Below are 20,640 nucleotides of genomic sequence, written 5' to 3' on the forward strand. Positions count from 1 at the left end.
CCCACCTACCCCAAACAGTAAGTTTTTTCTGTATTTTCCATCTTGCTTGCTGGCACCACTGACTATGAAAGCCTACTTCTCTCTCATCCCAGTTGATCATCAGTTTCTGCCAATTTCATGTCTTAATTATCTCTTGCCTCTGTCACCTCCATCACAGCCCTGACTCACACCCTCCTCATCTCTCACCTGGCCCATTTCAACAGTTTCGCTGCCCACATTCTTGTCCTTACCTGAAATTCACACTCAGGAAAGTGGCTAGATTATATTAAAATACAAATTTGGGCTGGTTGGTTAGCTCAGTTGGTTAGAGCATGATCTTGTAACACCAAGACCAAGGGTTCGGATCCCTGTACCAGCCATCAAAAAAAAAAAAAAAAAAAACAGATTCAAGCTCCCTGATATGGTTAAGAAGTCTTCTGAGATTGGACCCTGCCCAGTCTTGCTCTAATTTTTTATTGCGTTAAAACATATAAGAATTGCTATTTTAAGCATTTTTAAACATACAATTATGTGGAATTAATTACACTCACAACCACTACCTCTGTTTCTAAAACTTTTCCATCATCCTTAACATAAACTCTGTACCCATTAACAATAATTTTTCATTATTCCCGCCCCCCCACCCCCCTTTTCTGGTAACCTAATCTACTTCTGTCTCTGAATTTTTTATTTTTTATTTTTATTGAATCATAGTTGATTATACCTATTTTGGGGGTTCAACATTGACATATGTTGATCAAATCAATATTATTAACATATTGTTACAAATTGTACTTATTTATGCCCCTTGTCCAAACTCTCCCCCTCTCCTCCCCTCCCCCTCTAATTACCCTAGATTTCTTCTTTCTTCTGAAAGAATAATGATTACTCTGTTGATTTGTTGCCTAGATGATCTGTCCAATGCTGAGATGTATGTTCAGGTCCCCCAATATTGTCATAGAGCAGATGCTGCTTCTGTCACTCTGGAATGGGCTTTGTGGAGAGAGAATTCCTCTTCTTTTTTTTTGGTCTCTGCTGGTGACTCTCCTTGTGTCTTGCTCTTTACACTGCAGCGACAACAAACCCCAAACAAGGGCCGGCCTGTGGCTCACTTGGGAGAGTGTGGTATTGATAACACCAAGGCCATGAGTTCAGATCCCTATATAGGGATGGCTGGTTAGCTCACTTGGGAGAGTGTGGTGCTGACAACAGCAAGTCAAGGGTTAAGATCCCCTTACCGGTCATCTTTAAAAAAACAAACAAACCCCAAACAGCTCAGCTGCATTGCCCTCCCCTGCTCTACACACACACATATGCACCCTATCCTGCCATTTGGCAAATGCCTTGTTTGGCTTTTAAGATGTGCTTCGGGCCACACCCCATCTACAAACCTCCCCTGATATCCCATATCACTGCCCCCCATATCAGTTCTCCTCTCCTAGTGTTCCTGCAGCATCTTGGGCATTTTTGTGTTTTTCCACATACTACACAGAATCTTCATACTCATATAAGTATGTGTATATAGGGTATATGGGTATATGTGTATAGGGAAAGCCTCCACTATACTGCTTATTCTTGAGGGCAGAGGCTGCCTTATTCATCTGAATAGCCCCAAAGCCTGGCATAGTGCCTGGCACACAGTAGATGCTCAATAAATATATGCTGGGCTAAACTGAATTAGTGCACTAGAGTAACCAATTCTGACTTTGCAAATAGCCAGTGTAAACAGAGTTTGGTTATTGATACATGTCTGCTTATGGTAAATATCTTGCCTTTGTTCGTTTGTTATTGTTCTAGAGTGGATAGTATCTAAGTTAAAATAATCCACAGATAGACTTGTGAGTTCTTTGTTTTTGTACTAGGTTAAAGGTAGTGCAAACGATCTAGATCTGGAGGTTTACATTTACTGGGTTTGGAGCTAAATGTTTTCTAAGTTTAAGGTACAATTGTCCAAGTACCTTGATCTTCTGGATTGCATCAAATTATCATATTATTTGAGAAACAATTCTGACCAAACTATTTAGACTCTAACTAAATATTTTGATCAAAAATCCAATTACAGGGCCGGCCCGTGGCTCACTCGGGAGAGTGTGGTGCTGGGAACACCAAGGCCCCGGGTTCGGATCCCATATACGGATGGCCGGTTCGCTCACTGGCTGAGCGTGGTGCTCACAACACCAAGTCAAGGGTTAAGATCCCCTTACCGGTCATCTTTTAAAAAAAAAAAAAAAAAAAAAAAAAAAAAAATCCAATTACATCTGTTAGTACTTGTCTGAAAAAATGATTTGTGGCTCTGCAGAAACAGATAAGTTGAAAGAATCTGCATATTTTTTGTTTTTCAAGTATAAAAATTCATTCACCTGTACACATTTCTGTATATACATTGTGCTTGCTATGGTGTGTATGTTTATGTTCTCCTGTCTTAGTTCATTCATGCTGCTATAACAAAATAGGGCTGGCCGGTTAGCTCAGTTGGTTAGAGAATGGTGCTGATAACACCAAAATCCAGGGTTTCATCACTGTACTGGACAACTGCAAAAAAACAAAAACAAAAACAAAAAACAAACAAACAAAAAATCCCTTGAGACTGTGTAAATTATAAATAGATATTTATTACTCAGAATTATGGAGGCTGAGAAGCCCAAGATTAAGATGCCAGTGGATCTGGTGTCTGGTGAGGGCCTAGTCTTTGCTTCCAAGATGAAGCCTTGTTGCTGTGTCCTCCAAAGGGGAGGAATGCTGTGTCCTCACATGGCAGAAGGGCAAAAGGGACAAACAGCTCCCTCACTACTCTTATGAAATCATTAATCCCATTCATATGGGCTCCACCCCCAGAACTCAGTCACTTCCTAAAGGCCCCACCTCTTAATAGTATCACATTGGTGGTTAAGTTTTAACATATGAATTTTGAGGGAACACATTCAGCCATAGCACCCCGCCAAATTCATATGTTGAAACTTAATTGTGGATGTGATAGTATTAAGAAGTGGGGCTTTTAGGAGGTGCTGTAGATTGGATGCCCCCCCAACCTCATTGAAGCTTAAAATCCCCTCTGTAACTGTTAAGGATGGGAAATCCTATTATGGTAATTGAAAGGTGCAGCCTTGAAGAGGTGATTAGATTATAGGACCATGCCATAGTGAATGGATTAATAATGGTGGTCAGAGGCATGGTTCTGGTGGCTTTAAAAGGAGATCATGTGAGTGGTTAGTTCTCTCTCTTCTCTGCTGTTTTCTGCCAGGTGAGACCCCTGGGTCACTATCACCGCCACCAAGATCCTCACCAGATGTATTACCTGGACTTTGGACTTCCCATTCTCTGAAATTGTAAGCAATAAATTTCATTTTCTTTATGAATTACCCAGTTCCAAGTATTTTGTTATAAGCTACAGAAATGGAAAAATATAGAAAATTGGTACAAGAGAAGTGGGGTGTTGCTTATAATAAATACTTGGAAATATGGAAATGGCTTTGAAACTAGGTGTTGAGGAGAGGCTGCAGGAATTTGGAAGAAGAAGCTAGAAAAAGTCTAGATGCTGGTGAAAGTTTAGAAGACAAGAAAACCAGAGAAAATTTGGAACTTCTTAGAGACTGGCTAAGTGGTGGTGAGCAGATGGCGAATAGAAATTTGGACAGTAAAGGCCAACTGGGCTGGCCACGGGGATTGGGATCTCCAGGATAATCTGATCACACACCTACTTCACAGCCTCCAAAAGGCTACTCACAAGTCAGTCAATTATGACAAGCTTAAAGAAATCACACAGAGATCCACTGAAAATCCCAGCGAGTTCCTAACCCACCTCTCTGAGGCTTTACATGAATACACACGTATAGACCCAAACTCCTCTGTAGGCATGGCCTTCTTACACTCTCATTTCATTACCCAATCAGCCCCTGATATTTAAAAAACTATAAAAGAGATCAGGCCAAATACCAGCTCCTGCCTAATGCCATCTGTGGCTCACATACTCCAAAGCCGGCAGCCTCAAGGGGCAAGCCACCCAAGAACTGCTTCAAATGCAGTCAGCTGGCCACTCAGCACGGGCCTGTTGTAATCTATCCTCACTACAAATGGCCAGGTCACTGGGGGATTAACTGTGCCACTTGCCACAGAGGAAGGGCCCAATCCCCAACCAAAACCCTTGGCTTCACGGCCATCTCTACCAGAGCTTCTCGGCTTTGCCCAGGAGGAGGACTGATGATGACCAGGGCCTGAGGCCCCCACAGAGATCACCACATGGTAACTCGCCTCGAGGCAGGTAAGCTGATCTCTTTTGTCATTGATACAGGGGCCATTTACTTTACCCTTCCTAAATATGCAGGACCAACAACCCCATCCTCTATCACAATAGTAGGGGTCACTGGATCAGAATACCACCCACGGATCACTCAAGCCCTTTCCTGCACCCTACATCACACCCAAATCACACACAAATTCTTAATAATGCCTCAGTGCCTAGACCCCTTACTGGGATGGAACATTCTTTTCAAATTCAAAGTTACTCTTACTCTAAACACTTTAACTCCAGCTACAATACTCCTGTTGTATTGTACAATACTCCAGGCCACACCCAGACCTGTCCCCTGGGGTTTCCACCTTCCCCTCCCCCTCAGACAAAGTTAATCCCTAGTATGGGAGGCTTCTTCTCCCTCCATTGCTATGCACCATTCCCCTATCCTTATTAAATTGCTGAACCCCTCTTTGTGCCCTAATGTCCCACATTACTCCATTGCTAACAAACACCTAATAGGCTTAAAACCTGTCATACACAAACTCCTTTCTTCTCATCTCTCATGGCCTACCCACTCACCTTTTAATACACCTATCCTTCTGGTTATAAAGCCTAAGGGCTCATACCATTTAGTATAGGACTAATCCTGACACGTGCCATTCCCAACAACTTACCTGGGCAGTACTACCTCAGGGGTTTCGGGATGGCCCCCACTTTTCTAGCCAGGCCTTAACTCAAGACTTATCTGAACTTCCCCCAACTTCTAGCACTTTAATACAATATGTAAATGACCTCCTCCTTTGTAGCCCCTCCTATGAGGATTCACCGGTCCACACTGTTGCTCTCCTTAATTTCCTGGCCTCCAGGTGTCCCCAGCAAGGCCCAAATTTCTTCTTCAGTTCAAGAGTCTAATTTCTGAACTCCCTACTCCTACCACAAAGGGTGAAATCCTTTCTTTCTTGGGGCTTGCAGGGTATCTTTGCCTGTGGATTCCTAACTTTGGCATGCTAGCAAAACCACTTTATGGGGCAGCCAAGGGGATCCTGCTCTTTTCTTAGATCCCACAAAGCCCATTCATTCTCCTTTCCAGCAATTAAAAGCCGCTCTCCTCGCAGCCCCAGCTGTATTTCTCTCAAACCTATCTCATCCTTTTATCCTATATGTCACCAAAATCCAAAGATTGGCAGTCGGGGTTTTGGGACAAAAAGCAGGACATATTTTCTTCCCAGTCCCATATCTCTCTAAACAACTAGACACCACAGCTCAAGAATGGACCCCTGTTTATGGGCCTTGGCGGCAGCCACCCTTTTAGCATAAGAAATCTCTAAACTAACTTTTAAATCACAAACAGTCAAGACCCTCTCAGCCAAGTCAATTCTCTCCCTTTCCCGCCTACAACTTATTCACCTTACTTCCATTGAAAACTCCCAGTTCTCCTTTAAACCTTGCCCTCCCTCAAATCCAGCCACTCTCATCCGCAAACACTCACGACCCTTAGAACACAATTGCATGGAGGCTTTAGACCTCTTTCTCAATCCCTTTCCACACATCTCCCTGTATCCCATTACACGGTTCATAGATGGGAGCACCACCTCCATGCCCGCCCCCTGGGCAGGTTATGCCATAGTAAATCTAACACAAGCTATTGAGGCTGCACAACTCCCAAAAGAGGTTGGGGTTATACACTACAGAGGACACCAAACCTCCAATGACCCCATAGCCCAGGGAAACAAACTAGCGGATCTGACCACAAAACAGGCTGCTCAATCACCAGGCTCCCACTCTTCCTCTCAGAGGATGCTACAGCTTCTTAGGGAACAAGCCAACCTTCTATTACCTCATCCTTTCCCCAACACCCTCTCAGACTTTAAACTGAGCCCGAGACAGCAAGTGTATATTAAAACTCGAATCCCAAAGCCTCTCTCGCCATGTTGGGAAGGGCCTATACAGTACTTCTTGCCACCCCACGGCAGTAAAAATACTAAGAAAGGCCCCTTGGTATCACTTATCCTTGGTAAAACTAGCACCTGAGATTTCACCCAAAAATTTGTTAACCAAGCCAGAGGGGTCCCTCTACTCAAACCCCAACCCGACATCTCCTCACACTTTGTCCATTTTAGGACCCACAAACCTAAAAATTTCCAGGACTTTCACTCTTCCCCCAATCCCAGAAGAAGGATGATCTTTCCCCCTGTGATTATCCTCTCACTCTTGCAGGCCTACTCTACATCCATTGCACAAGAGCTACTATTATACTATCTGTTCTAGTACTTGCTATAGGATTGGCAGCAGCTGCCCCAAAAGAGTGTAACATTATAGGAAGGTTTCTCCTGGCCCTCCTTTACCTCCTATCAGTAGGATGCTTCTTAGAAATTTCATTGTGGCAATGTCCTCTTTAAATTCTTTTGGCTCGGGCCGGCCCGTGGCTCACTCGGGAGAGTGCGGTGCTGATAATACCAAGGCCCTGGGTTCGGATCCCATATAGGGATGGCCGGTTCACTCACTGGCTGAGCGTGGTGCTGACAACACCAAGTCAAGGGTTAAGATCCCCTTACCGGATCTTTAAAAATAAATAAATAAATAAAATAAAATAAAATAAATTCTTTTGGCTCCCTAACCCTTCACATCCTTCCCGTGTTTTTTTTCCTATCTCAATGCTCCCCCTTACCTGGAACATGGAGGTTCCAGGTCCACAGGGACGATGCAGTCCTCAGCAAATCAGACTGGTCCCCATGCAACTGATCTGTCTCCCACTTCTAGAGAAACTTTATGTGGTGATGCAGCCCGCAATGTTTCCACACATGTCTCTTCACTTTCCTCTAATCTCACCTCAGTGGGGACTGTCAGCGTTGTGTGGGGCCTGCCCACACTCTGCCTTACTGATACCACCAAATGCTACAGCTCACTTGCCCCCTCCTCATCCATGCCCTAAAACTGGAATATATTTCCTTTGTAAAACTACATTATCCTCTTGCCTGCCCCCCTAATGCGACTTCTTGCATATTCTTTTGGCTCGTCCCTGACATCATCATCCAGACAGATGGAGGGATGGAGACGGGACTGGGACTAACTTCAGCCCCCACCCTCAGGATGTGCCCCCCACCCCCATAGGGCACTAATTGTACCGTTTTAATTGGGGCAGGGATCCTTCCTGCAACTGGAACTGGCACAGCAGGCCTTGTTACTGCCTCTCAGTTCTATCAAAAACTCTCAGAAGAACTAAGCATAGACAGCATCTCCTCCCTCCAGTGACAGGTCACCTCACTCACGACAGTCGCTTTACAGAAACGTCGGGCCCTTTTCTTCCTTGCAGCTGAGACGGATGGCACCTGCCTATTCTTGGGGGAGGAATGCTGTTATTACATAAATGAGTCTGGTGATCCAAAACAACTTAAACCATTTAACTGAACCCTTGGATACCCTGGCTTATGCCCCTACTAGGACCCCTAACTGTGCTGGGACTCATCCTGCTTTTTGGTCCCTGTCTCTTTTGGTGTTTCTCTAATTTCTTACCGAAACAAATGCAGGCATTCACCAACAAAAAGGTCGCTGAATGTCCCTACAAGGAGGATATCAGCCCCTCAATCAGCGACCCTTCCCCGGAGGAATACAGCCTCCCCACACGAAACCAATACCCCACCACCTAAATCTTTTATTTTTTCCATATCTTCATCCATCTCCAGCAGGAAGTAGCTTCAGAAGAATGAGACCTCCGCCCTTTTCCCCTTTTTCCTATACTTAAAAGGCAGGAATAAAAGATCTGCAACATAACCAGCGCCACTTTATTTATTTATTTATTTATTTATTTTATTTATTTATTTATTTATTTATTTATTTATTTAAAAGATGACCAGTAAGGGGATCTTAACCCTTGACTTGGTGTTGTCAGCACCATGCTCACCCAGTGAGCTAACCGGCCATCCCTATATAGGATCTAAACCCGTGGCCTTGGTGTTATCAGCACCACACTTTCCCGAGTGAGCCACGGGCCGGCCCTTAACCAGCGCCACTTTAGACAAGCCCAAGTACAAAATGGCGCTGCCCAGCCCTTCCCCTCCCCCCCTTCCCTTTACGAGAAGCCTCCTGACTTAAACAGAAACCCCTTTTGCTTCTGCAAGGATGCAGTTCTCCAGCCAATCCACATTAGCATAATGATCCTCCTTGATGGTATCAGCCAACCCTTGGCACACTATATAACCTCTACCACCCCCACACCTGGTGCTGTTCACCATTTTCAGGGCAGCCCTGGGCCCTGTGCCACTCTAAGCATAGCCCAGCAGATTTCTTTCTTTAATAAAGCTTGAATGGTACCCAGCATCTCGGCTCACTTTCTTTCATAAAGATCTGTCTTGCTATGAACTGGCAAGGAACTTGGCTGTATTCTGTTCATGCCCATAAGTTTTATGGAATGTGAAACTTAAAGGTGCTGACCCAGGGTGTTTGGTGGAAGAAATTTCTAAGTGGCAAAGCATTCAGGAAGCCACATGGCTACTTGCAACAGCCTACACTGAGTTATGGCAGCAAAGACATGACATAAAGCTATAATTTAAAAGGGAAGCCAAGTGTAAAGATTTAAAAAATTTGCAGCCTGGCCATATGGTAGAGAAGCAGAGAGCATGCAGTAGTGTACCCCAGTGACTGTTTGCAAAGAAAATTAGTACAAAAGAAAGGGATTATCAAGAAAAGGAAAAAAGGACCTTGGAGACATTTTGGAGATCCTGGAGGCTGCATCTTCCATTACAGGCCCAGAGACCTAGGGAGACAATGGTCTTAGGGAACTTTCCCAAATCGCTCTCCATGGGTTCACTGTCCAGGGCCATCTCAGGATGCTGGTCCCTGCACCATCACTCCAGCTGCTTGGGTTGCTCCAGCTGTGGCTATATTGGCCCCAAGTGTGGCTGTACCTGAAGCTTTGGAAAATACAAGCCGGAAGACTTGACATCATCCACATGGTGTTAGGCCTGCAGGCTCGCACAATGCTAGAACTGTGGAGACTTGGCAGCCTCCACCCTGATTTCAAAGGATGTATGGAAAAGCCTGGGGGTCTAGAAAGAGATCTGTCACAGGGGTGGAGTCACCACATAGAGGCTTTGCTAGAGCAATGCTGAGGGGAAATGTGGGGTTGAAGTTGCAGCAGAGAAACCCCACCAGTGCCATGTCTAGTGGAGCCATGTAAGCAGGACTGTTACTTTGCCTCCCACGGATTTGTCATCCCTTTTCCCCTGGGTGATGGGGCCACCAAAGATTACTCAAAGCCCATCTCTTCTGAGCAGTGAGAAACCCCAAAAAGGGGCTAATCTCCCAGAACCCTCAAGATAGAGGCATTCCTTCCATTTGGGAAATTAACCATGAATTGGGGTTCTCTTCCCACATTTATTCTCCAGACCAGGAAGTTACAGGTAGAGAACATAGGTGGGTTTTTTTTTAAAAGTACAGCTTAACAATAAAAGCTGGTAATATTCAGTAAGAGAAGCAAGGTGACATTCTATAATGCAATTAAGTTGATCCACTGACAAAAGCTTGATTTTAGAAAACATTCTCTTCTTACAGCAATTTCCCAGTATTTTTACATATCAATTATTAACCTGTCTGTCTTTGAGCCAGCAACCTTGCTGTGTTACAATGTTTTTATCTTACAACAAAGACTATATAGCCTGGGGGAAGTTTCCTGTCCTTTGCAAGGTCAATATTTGAAACTGCAAGGCTTTGGAAAACCAGGCCCTGTGAAGTACATTTGTTTTATGCATACTTCACAAGGGACAGCCATAGATACCCCAGAACTGTAAAGCTATCAGCATGCAACTCCATCCTGAGAGAGCTAAGCATGGCCTAAGACCATGAAAACCATAGAAGCAGAGCTGCCCAAGGACATGGGCCTGTAGCACCCTCCACCCCACACTACCCTCCTACCCCCACAGCAGTGTGACAACCAAAGTGTCTCCAGACCTTGTCAAATATCCCCTGGAGGCAAAATTGTCCCAGTTTGAGAAAGGCTCATCTAAATTATAGTGCCCTCTGACTGTATGGAAAGAATACTAAAATTGGAATCAAGAGGTGAGTTTGAATCCTAATTTTAACACCTGTGTATAGATGTTTATAAGCACACGTTTCAAAATAATACAAAAACTTCCTGGCTGTTCAGCTTTATGTCTCTCCCCAATTCCCCCCCAATCAGATATTCCAACCACAGAACAACAAATATTTGTAATTCCCCATTCTCATTCTTCACTCCTTTGTATTTGTGTCTCTCAGTTGGACCTGTTTCTCTACTTTCCACCAGGCCAACTCTGACTCATTCTTCAGGCTAAGGTCAAGCTAAGAGTGGGCCCCTGAAAGATAGAGGTGGCTAGCCTCAAGCTGGGAGAGAGTTCAGGGACTGTGATTAAAGACTCAAAGTCACAGGGCCTTGGTTTTGATGTCAAGGGACCACCTAAATTTACTGAGGATGCCCCCATCAGCATAGAAAAGTCCAGGAGGCCCTTATGCCAGAATCACAGGCCCTCTTCTTGGAAGATGGGGGAGGGAGAGGGTGGGAATACTCAGGTATTAAAGTTTCAGATATTGTCACAGAACATAAGAAAGGCTGGCCATTTAGCTCAGTTGCTTAGAGTGTGGTATTGTAACACCGAGGTCCAGGGTTTGTATACTCGCAACCACCAGCTGCCAAAAACAAAAAAATAAGAAAAAAATTCATATGCTCCTCACTGCAGACCTTAATCTCCTGTTCATAGCCCTTCTCGTAGCTTTCTAGCCTCTACTGTTGTTGGAGTGAGCAGGACTGAAGCCATGTTGGGACCTAAAACTGCATGGGCTCTAAAAGATTTTAAAAGGACACGTTTTTTTCTTGGCATTCATTTCTCTGAGCTCCTTCTTTTCCCATGGTCACTTGAACCTTGGTTATGGAGCATGATGACATTATTTACGTGAATGTAAAGTTGTTTTCCAGCCAGCCTGGAGCTGCAGACTTGCACATACTATCTAGACACTGGGAAACCAAGGAAGACATCGATAAAGCTTTGCTGATTCCACCCTCCAGCAGGACCATGAGATAACAGCAAGGAGCAGAAACCAGACGAATCTTGGAGAGACTGCACCTGGCCCCTTGCACGTCCCTTTCCCTCCTGCTTTTCATTTCCCATGTTCCATTTCCTCAGCTCCTCTTTAAATCTCCCCCCTACCACCGCCAGCCAAACCCTAAAGTGGGGAGATAGTTCTAGTGTGTCTCCTAAGACATCTGATAATAAACTTCCTGCCTCGCACCACCATTTGGGACCGATGAGTCTTTTGTTTCTGAGTGGAGAGCAGCGGGACCTGGATGCTGGTAACACTTAGTTTAACAAATAATTTCCTCCCACCCATTTTCTTTTTCTGGCACCCTATTAAAAAAATCTTGAAACTCCTGGGCTGATATTCTGGTTTTCTTATCTTTTCCTCCTATTTTTCCGTTCCTTTATAGTTTTTGTTCTACTTTCTAAAATACTTGCAACCATTATTCTGAATTTTTTATTCCTGTGATTATGTTTTTTATTTATAAGAGCTTTCTTTGTTTTCCAAATATCCTTTCTTTCAGTTTCTTGTTCCTGTGTGTTAGATGAAAAATCTGCTCTCCGAAGATATTGTATTAATCATTATTAATGTTATATTCATTTATTATTTTTAATATAGTTGTATTAATTGTATTTTGATGTTTCCCGCATTATGCCTGCTTTCTCCCTACCCCCATTTGTGTCTTTATTTGGTCTCTGTCTTTCATGGTAGAGTCTTCCCTCAAACCCTGGTTCGATTCTCATATTTGATCAGAGGCACTCAAAGGCCAACTGAATGTTCTCTAGGACTTGTCAGTTGTCATCTTCGCTGTAGCGTGGTGTGGCTGAGATGATCATTTTGTTGGGAACTCCAATGTTAATATCCATGGATTTTTTCTCTTTGGCTCTTCGGTTCCTCCAGAGCAGAACCCTGTAGTATCCGGCCTGGGGAGCATCATGGGTCTGGCTGCCAGTGTTCTAGAAGCCAGGTGAAAGGAAGTTATGGTTTCTGCTCCTCTTCATCCTCAGTTGTGTCTGATGACCAGAAATATGGAGTTCCTCTGGTTCCCTCTCTCCAGAGAGTACACCTCCTGCTTTCTGTTGGGGTAGGAGAGAGACAATCACCTGGCCTCCAGGCTAGAGGAGGGAATCTGGGCATTTTAGCTGCTTTCTGTATAGACCTTAAACTCACCTTCTATTTCCAGCCCCTCTTTCCATCCCCACCTTCAGAGGTACTTTATGCTCCCAGTTCCATGTTCCTCGGTCCTTGCTGGCCTATTCTAGGTGTTTGCACTCAGGCTTCAGCTTCCTTGGATCCCCAGCCGGTTATCCCTCTTCCATTAGCTTTCCATCTTTCAAAATGTTTTTGTTATATCTCCACGTATTGTTTCGCTTCTGTTATTCTTATTCTTTTACTCTTAGTGTGCTTTCAATTGACCACATTTAACAGAAAGCCCGTCTTCCACCTTCCTGGCCTCTTGTGCGCTCAGTCTCTGCTTGTGGGAATAATCTGTAACATTTGTAATGCTCTCTCCATGTCTTTTTGCTGGCTAGAATACCTTTGGCATCTTGTCTGCCTGGAGAACTCTCACTGTCCCTCCCCAACTTACTACTTGGCATTACTGGTTCCCATTTCTGTGTCCCACTGCCCTCTGTACGTCATTAGAGCATGGTTTTAAAAATGGGGGTCATGAAATTAGTGGGTTATAAAATCACTTCAGTGGACCTTAAACATTTATTTTATATTTACATATATTTATATTGGGAAGAGATGTATTTCTTACTGTGAGTCAGGGTTGGAAAAGTTTGAAAGCCACTGCATTAAGCACTTCTCACTTTGTTGTTTTGTTTCTTTTTTAAAAAGATGACTGGTAAGGGGATCTTAACCTTTGACCTGGTGTTGTCAGCATCACACTCTCCCAAGTGAGCTAACTGGCCATCCCTATGTAGGGATCCGAACCCTTGGCCTTGGTGTTATCAGCACCACACTCTCCCAAGTGAGCCACGGGCCAGTCCAAGCACTTCTCACTTTGAATTAGTTGTTTGTCTTTACTAGACATTGAACAACTTGGGTGTAGGAACCATGAGTTACTCAACTTCCCTTTTCCCAGGCTTGTAGGTTTAGTACAAAATCTGACAAGGTTCAGTCAATATTTTAGTGGATCAAATCGGATATATACGAAATCACTATGTAACCTGTAAAGTTATATGAATTTGAACTATTTGTCTAAACTAGGTGTCTAAGATTGGCTCACAGGAGAGGTAGGATAGAAGAGGACAAATGGCTGAATATTGTCACAAAGATTGTATATCACACACCCTAGAGAGCAAGGCAGACCTCAGAAAAGGCAGAGTCATGCTAATTTACTAATCTAGGATCTGAAGCCAGTTCCAATCAAAGAACTTCCCCATCCTGGTTATTTCACTTGGATATTTAAATGCCTTGCATTGATAAGGTGTTTGATTATTGATAACCCATGGAGAGATTTGGGATTTTCCACCAACACTCTAGGAGAAATCGTCGCTTTAGATTCCTCTTTTCAGTTGTTAAGAAGGTTATAGAGTAGATTTTTGAGAGGTGATGTTGTATAAAGGAAAGAACATAGGGCTTAAGGCAATACAAAAATTTGGGATCTGGGCTGGCCCGTGGCTCACTCGGGAGAGTGTGGTGCTGATAACACCAAGGCCATGGGTTCGGATCCTGTATAGGGATGGCCGGTTTGCTCACTGGCTGAGCGTGGTGCTGACAACACCAAGCCAAGGGTTGAGATCCCCTTACCGGTCATCTTTTAAAAAAAAAAATAAATAAATAAATAAAACAAACAACAACAACAACAAAAAAAAAACCAGGGTTTTGTCCTCAAGGAGGAAGCTGGGGAATTACTGTTGGGTAGACAATCAACGAAGTGGACTACAATAGGAGATTGACCCAGTGGTACTCGATCCTGTTGTTCTCACCCTCAAAACCTACGAGCTAAGATAAGTGCCTATATTAATTAGTCTGTTTCTGTTGCTTATAACAAAATACCTGGAACTGGGTGATTTATAAGAAAACAAAATTTATTACTTACAGTTTTGGAGGCTGAGAAATCCAAAGTCCAGGGAACACATTTGGTGAAGGCTTTGGTGGTGGTGACAGTGACCCAGGGGTCTCACATAATAGAAAATGGCAAAGCAGAGAAAGAGACAGACTCTTTGTCTTCCCCTTTAAAAACACTCAGAACCAACCCCCTGACCACCTGACATACTAGTTGTCTCCCAAATATCTGTTCTCCTTCACTGACATAATAACTGAAGTTTTATCTGGACACATGGACACCCATTAAAGACTATAGTTCCCAGCTTCCCTGGAGCTAGGTGTGTTCACGTGATTAAGTGCTGCTGGCCAGTGCAATGTGCACAGAAGTGATGTGTCGGCCTTAAAAACTAACGCCACCTTAAGTGACATTACAAGCGGTGCCATTATGGGCCCACAAGGGCATATTAACGTGGCAGCCTAAGAGGGCGCCTGGGAGGAAGTAGGGTGGGAGTATCTGCGGGAACCTTGCCTTAGCCCTTATTGGCCAAATGTGCGCTTCCGCACTCCTGAACACTGCGTGATTGCAATAGCTAGGCATTGAGACAAGATGCATGCTCTCGTAACCTTTAAGCTGATTGGAGGATGTAAGAAACCTCCCTTCCCCATTTGCCTTTAAAAGCAAGTGCTTGTGTGATAATAAACAGAACTGCTCGACAGAACCCCCGCTGCGTCTGAGTGTCCTTTAATCTGGGCTGGTTGGGGCCGGCAGTGTGCTCACCTCTCTTCAGGGCTCTCTTCCCCCATCTCCTTCCAAAGGGGACAGGAGGGAAAGAGGAATCCAGGCCATTCGCTCACCCACCAAAAGGAATGAGGCTAGGGCTGTTCGGGTCGGCCGGCGGCGGACCCGACAGTGATGCATGCAAATTCAGGGTCCTGCCCTTAAATGGCAGGGATATGCCCTCCTTTTCCTCTCCCCCATTTTGCTACCTGGAACAAGGAATCACCTGGGACCACATGGACAAAGGCAACACCTTAGGGATGATGGAGCAACAAAGTAGGAGATGTCCAGGTCCCTGAAAGGTACTGTGATACCAGTTCCTAGAAGTAGAAATTAAATTTCTTTCTCATTTATGACACTATTATTTTGAGTCCTTGTTATAGCAGCTTAACCCATATCCTACCTAATACTCTCTTCTTCTATCTTATTAGTAGAAAATGGTAGAAGTTTGAAGGACTCGGGTACATAGACATTTGGCATATCTGTGTTTTTAAGGTGTATGGACTTTAAAAAATACTCTCAGTGTTTGCCTTTGTGTCTGGGCTCCAAAACCTAGCAGGCTGAGGATTAGATAGAAAGACAGAGAAAAACAATTCTTCCCAGTGACGTGTGCTGCTTAGATTAGATTAAATCATATAAAATGGTTGTTTTTGTAAGTAAAAAAATGCTCAAATATTAGCAATTTCATGTATTTCAATCTAACAGAACTGATGCTGGATTTCACAGATGGTGGAATCTTGGAATTTACAAATGATGAGCTCTTCAACAATTGTCCTTTCTAAAGGGCCTATCCCAAAAGCTGAACCCCCATGGCAGAAGGCCCTTAGGTGCACACCTGGATTATTGACTTTCCTGACTTCAGGTTGTGACCAGAGATTCTGACAAAGCCTTGAGCAATATGCTGAATCTAATGGGATGATTTATAATTACCTTGAAAGAGACAAACGTGAAACCAATGAAGTAATGGCAGTTAGCCATAGTCTAGCTGGGGGTTGTAGACTTTGGGAGGAGACAAAAGACTCGAGTAATGATCTGACTTAAACAGTGGTGTGAGCCACAATATCAATCTCTTTTTATGGAGTTCACTGTGTCCCATCAGTCAGAATATTGCAGATAACAATCTCTTTTCCTGTCAGTCAGTCAGTATGACACTGTGGCAGATGTGCATCCCATAGCTTATATATTACAGGTCCACCTATATTAGGAACACTGATCTTCTTAGCCTCAATGATGCTCCTGGTACCCTGTGCCACATCTGCCAGTCCCGTCTGAGTTCAGCTGTCACTATAGTGGACAGTTCCTGTGAGACCTGCTGGCTTCCGACTTCAAAGCTGAGTCTCAGTATTTCTGTCTCAGGGCTTTTCCTAAAGCCTCCATAGCTCAATCAACTTGCACACAGGTGTGACAGGCACATAGGAGGACACAGTCCAGGGCTTGGAAGATGACCCAAGTCAAGGTAATCAGGTACATTCAGAACTGAGATTAGGCCTTCAGCTTAAGGAATGAAAAAAGATGGTTTTAATTTCCACTGGCCTTAGAGCTATGAGGATGTAAGAAGCAGACACAGAGGTAAACAGCAAAAGGTTGGAGATGGAAAGGACTGAGAGAGAGGGAGAGATTGACTTCTCATTGCCAATTGCAGCCTGGCTTATGTCTTCATAACTCTAAGCTTTTTCTCACTATGTTTACTTCAACATAAACATATGTTTGTCCCCATGTTCAGAGTTATGGCAAGATAGAATGCGAGTTATGGCAAGACAGAATGCGACCAACCCCAAGCATGAGGGGCCAGAGGCATATGAGAAGCAAAATACACTATGCTGCAGCTGGAAGGTCTCAAGCTGGGGGTCCTTAATGTAATGGAGAACATCAATCTAATCATTCAAGAAACACTTAATAAGTACTGAGAATACTCTAGGCTAGTGTTTCTCAAAGTACAGTACATGGAAAATCTGTCAGAATTCCCTCTGGTGCTTCCTACTCAATCAAAACCTCCAGGGACCTGGAATCTGCATTTTAAGATAGCTCTGTAGGTGATTCGCATTCACACTGAAGACTGAGAATCACACTATTCTAGGTGCCAGGGCCTAACACGGAAGATAGACGTGGCCCCCGACTTCCTAGTATATTTATGTGTGTAAGGGTGGGGGACAGCTGATTACAATGCGGTGATATGGGTGCTAGAATGGAAGCAGGGAGGTCACATGGCAGGCGCGCCTTGCTCAGACTGAGGAGGGTCAGGGAAGTTTTACAGGAAGGACATCAAAGCTGAAACCTGGAGGAAGGATCTGAAGCTCTGGAGAGAATTCTGTACTACACAGAAACATGGGAGTTGTCAGCTCGTAGAGAGTTAAGTGCTGCCTTGGCCATGAACGAAATGGTAAGGGGGGAGGGTGTACAGTGAGAAGCGGACCAGTGACCACCCAAGCCCTCCGTGCCCAGATATCATCCGTCCTCGCCTTCCTTGTTCCCCGGCCCGGCCCTTTCGCCCACCCCTGAGGCTTCAGAGAGACCCTTCGTAGAGCCATCGTGAGGGGGCGGGGCTCCGCTCTGCCGGACGCTCTCCCGCGGCCTGGAGAGTGCGCGGCGCGCGCCCGCCCTGCGTGGTGACGTCAGCGCGCCCCCGCGCGCCGGAGGAGTGGGAGCAGCGGGCCGGCAGACGCTGAGGCTCCGGTGAGCCGGGCGGGGCGGCGGAGGGAGGGGCGGGGCAGGGAGGCCCCCGGAGTGTGGGGTCTCGGTCCGGATTAGGAGCGGGAGCCCTAGGGGCGCTCAGTACTCGCTTCCTTTTCCAGCAGGACCCCTCGGCCCGGCGATGGAGTTTCCGGACCTCGGAGCTCACTGCTCGGAGCCGAGCTGTCAGCGCTTGGGTAAGGGGCGGGACCGAGCGTAAAGGGCTTGGAACTACAGGCGGGCGAGGAGGATGGGACTCCGGGACTGGAAACGCCAGAGAAGGGCGGGGCTCGAAGTTGGGGCGGTGGCTAAGGGGGCGTGGCTAAAGAGAGTGGACGGAGCAAGGGGTGCAGTGTGTTGCAAACAGGGTGACCTTTTCCTCCCCCTGAGTGGAAGGCCTGAGTAAGAAGGACGGACGTCGAGGTCCCGCCGTGCCTACAATCAGACCCGCTCCCTGCAGATTTTTTGCCGCTCAAGTGCGATGCCTGCGCGGGCATATTCTGCGCGGACCATGTGGCCTACGCCCAGCATAGCTGTGGATCTGCTTACCAAAAGGTGAGGGGGCGATTCTAAGAATAAAAGGGGGCGGATGGAGGATGCATGCAGAATCCCCGAAGTCTGTCTGCCTCGTATTTCCTGTTGTCGTGCTTCTGAGGCTTACTTAGTGTGTTTTCCTGTGCGTTTGTGGGGAACATATCCAGGTTCTTTCAGGACCAGAGATTTTTTGGACTGGGAGTGGGCCACAGATTGATCCCTGCCCCTTGACTATAGGATATCCAGGTACCTGTCTGCCCTCTCTGTAATGTGCCTGTGCCTGTGGCTAGAGGGGAGGCCCCTGACCGCGCTGTGGGGGAGCACATCGATAGAGATTGTCGCTCTGATCCAGCACAGCAAAAACGTAAGGTAAGCATTGGAGGGGTCAACCATAACCCAGCTGGAACTACGGATGCCTGGAAACCTATAAAGCCAACTCTTATGATGGGGCTGGAGAAGGGGCCGAGTCTCAGCAGACAAACCTTCCACTTCACCTCAGATCTTCACCAATAAGTGTGAACGCTCTGGCTGCCGGCAGCGAGAAATGATGAAACTGACCTGTGAACGCTGTGGCCGAAACTTCTGCATCAAGCACCGTCACCCACTGGACCATGATTGCTCTGGGGAGGGGCACCCAACCAGCCGGGCAGGGTAATTGCAGCTGAGCTCTCTACTTGTCTTTGGCACCATCCCATCCTTTTGCAAGTGACTCACCCTCTGTTATTACAAATTGAGAAGCTTCAACCCTGTCCCTGTTGGCTAGGGGAGTCTTTTTTTTTTTTGGTGGCTGGCCAGTAAAGGGATCCAAACCCAGGACCTTGGTGCTATAGGGCTGTGCTTTAACCAACTGAGCTATCCAGCCAGCCCTGACTAGGGGAGTCTTAGCTTCCTTTTCAAGTGCATGGTTTTCCAGACTGGAGAAACTCCTGACTTCTTGGGTAAGGCTTGTTCTTGGAGGCGTGCCAAGAGTGTCTCTTCCCTGCAGACTTGCTGCCATCTCCAGGGCACAAGCTCTGGCTTCTTCTACAAGCACCATTCCCAGCCCAAATCGGACCTTGCCTTCTTCCTCTACCTCTTCCCACAGGTAGGCCTTCCCAATTCTCCTCTCCCCTATTTTTTCTTCACATCTCTGACCTCAACCTCTTGAATGTCTGCCATAGAGCCACAACCCAATCTCCATCCCGGACAGCCCCTCCAGTGATTGCTTTGCAGAACGGCTTGGTGAGTTGGGCAGAGGTTGGATGGACAGAAGCAAACACACATGGAAAGTAAAGTCCAAGGAAACTGGCCCTCTCTCCCTTTACAGAGTGAGGATGAGGCTCTGCAACGAGCCCTGGAACTGTCCCTGGCAGAGACCAAACCCCCAGTCCTAAGGTACCTACTCCCTGGTGAAAGAGAGGGGGTAGGATGTGGGCAAGGGCTCAGTCTGGATGGAAGTAAGTGGGACCACTCTGACCCAATGCATGATAATATTTAGGAACTTGGGCTCAAATTAAGATGAACTTCATGACCTTTGACAAGTTCTTTAACCCACAGGGCCTTAATTTCTTCTATAAAATGGGAACAATACTAATACCCACTTTGTAGGGTTGCTATGAAGACTGAGGTAATACTCAGAAGTGCTCCACACCATGATGCTTAACACAAATCAGATGCTCACCTTTTACATATTACTGTCATCCAACTTAAGCTGTTCCTCCCTCCCAGTTCTCAGGAGGAAGAAGACTTAGCTTTAGCACAAGCACTATCAGCCAGTGAGGCAGAGTATCAACGGCAGCAGGTATGAGGATGGGGTAAAGATGGGGTCCTTTGCTGGAAGGGAGTAACAAAGTTGGGGTGGTGGTGGTGGTGGAGAGTTTTGGAATGGCGGTTATCCTTTTGTTTTCGGTATGACTCCAGTCCATGCTGAACTCTGACATGAGGGCTGTCCCTCTGTTTCCTTACATTGTACCCTGTCTTCCCTTCCTTCCCCTCTTCTTGCTCCAGGCCCAGAGCCGCAGCTTGAAGCCATCCAACTGCAGCCTGTGCTAGGGCCCTGGGCTTGGGGAGGGGGGCTCAGCTGAGGAGGATTGTGGCCCTCACACCTCTAGGGTACCCAGGGAGAGGAGGCCCGGAGCAGCCTGGAGTGCACAAACAAGCAGGAGTGATGTGGAGGCCACCTCCAGGGAGCGAGTGTCAGCAAAACAGTTTGCTGAGCTGAGCCTATAGAAGGCCCTGCTGGTGCTCCAGCTACATGGGATCCAGTGGAGAGAAACCATTCTCTGGTTGAGCCCTCGGTGGATGCTGGCCAGGCCCCACTTTCAGCCCCCTTCATCATGTCATCCCCCTTATGCTGGGACTACTGTCATGTGTAGTGGGTAGGGAGTGGCCTGGAAAAAATAAAGGATCTTGCAGTCAATAAGAC

At 45.9% G+C, this 20,640-nt stretch overlaps 1 protein-coding gene across 3 annotated transcripts; it reads left to right on the forward strand.

Moving 5' to 3' along the window:
- Positions 1 to 17,642: 17,642 nt before the first annotated feature.
- On the forward strand, positions 17,643 to 20,627 carry ZFAND2B (zinc finger AN1-type containing 2B). 3 transcript variants are annotated; one of them, XM_063102338.1, is made up of 10 exons: positions 17,643 to 17,705; positions 17,825 to 17,899; positions 18,163 to 18,257; positions 18,474 to 18,605; positions 18,736 to 18,887; positions 19,222 to 19,320; positions 19,397 to 19,457; positions 19,543 to 19,610; positions 19,944 to 20,016; positions 20,327 to 20,627. In XM_063102338.1, exons 2-10 carry the CDS (start codon positions 17,845 to 17,847, stop codon positions 20,381 to 20,383), a joined length of 792 nt encoding a protein of 263 aa, XP_062958408.1. In that variant the 5' UTR covers positions 17,643 to 17,705; positions 17,825 to 17,844; the 3' UTR covers positions 20,384 to 20,627. The 3 variants fall into 3 exon arrangements, with proteins under 3 accessions (XP_062958408.1, XP_062958417.1, XP_062958399.1); XM_063102347.1 differs by having other exon boundaries at positions 17,828 to 17,899; positions 20,223 to 20,627; XM_063102329.1 differs by having other exon boundaries at positions 17,828 to 17,899.
- Positions 20,628 to 20,640: the final 13 nt, after the last annotated feature.

Source organism: Cynocephalus volans, chromosome 1, assembly GCF_027409185.1.
Source record: "Cynocephalus volans isolate mCynVol1 chromosome 1, mCynVol1.pri, whole genome shotgun sequence".
NCBI classification, from domain to species: Eukaryota; Metazoa; Chordata; class Mammalia; order Dermoptera; family Cynocephalidae; genus Cynocephalus; species Cynocephalus volans.

Bases quoted from the DNA above. Each gene is read 5' to 3' on its own strand.
- ZFAND2B (XM_063102338.1), top strand. From the start codon at position 17,845: ATGGAGTTTCCGGACCTCGGAGCTCACTGCTCGGAGCCGAGCTGTCAG. The intron at 17,900-18,162 runs GTAAGGGGCGGG...CGCTCCCTGCAG, and splicing joins GCCGAGCTGTCAGCGCTTGG to ATTTTTTGCCGCTCAAGTGC. The intron at 18,888-19,221 runs GTAATTGCAGCT...TCTTCCCTGCAG, and splicing joins CACCCAACCAGCCGGGCAGG to ACTTGCTGCCATCTCCAGGG.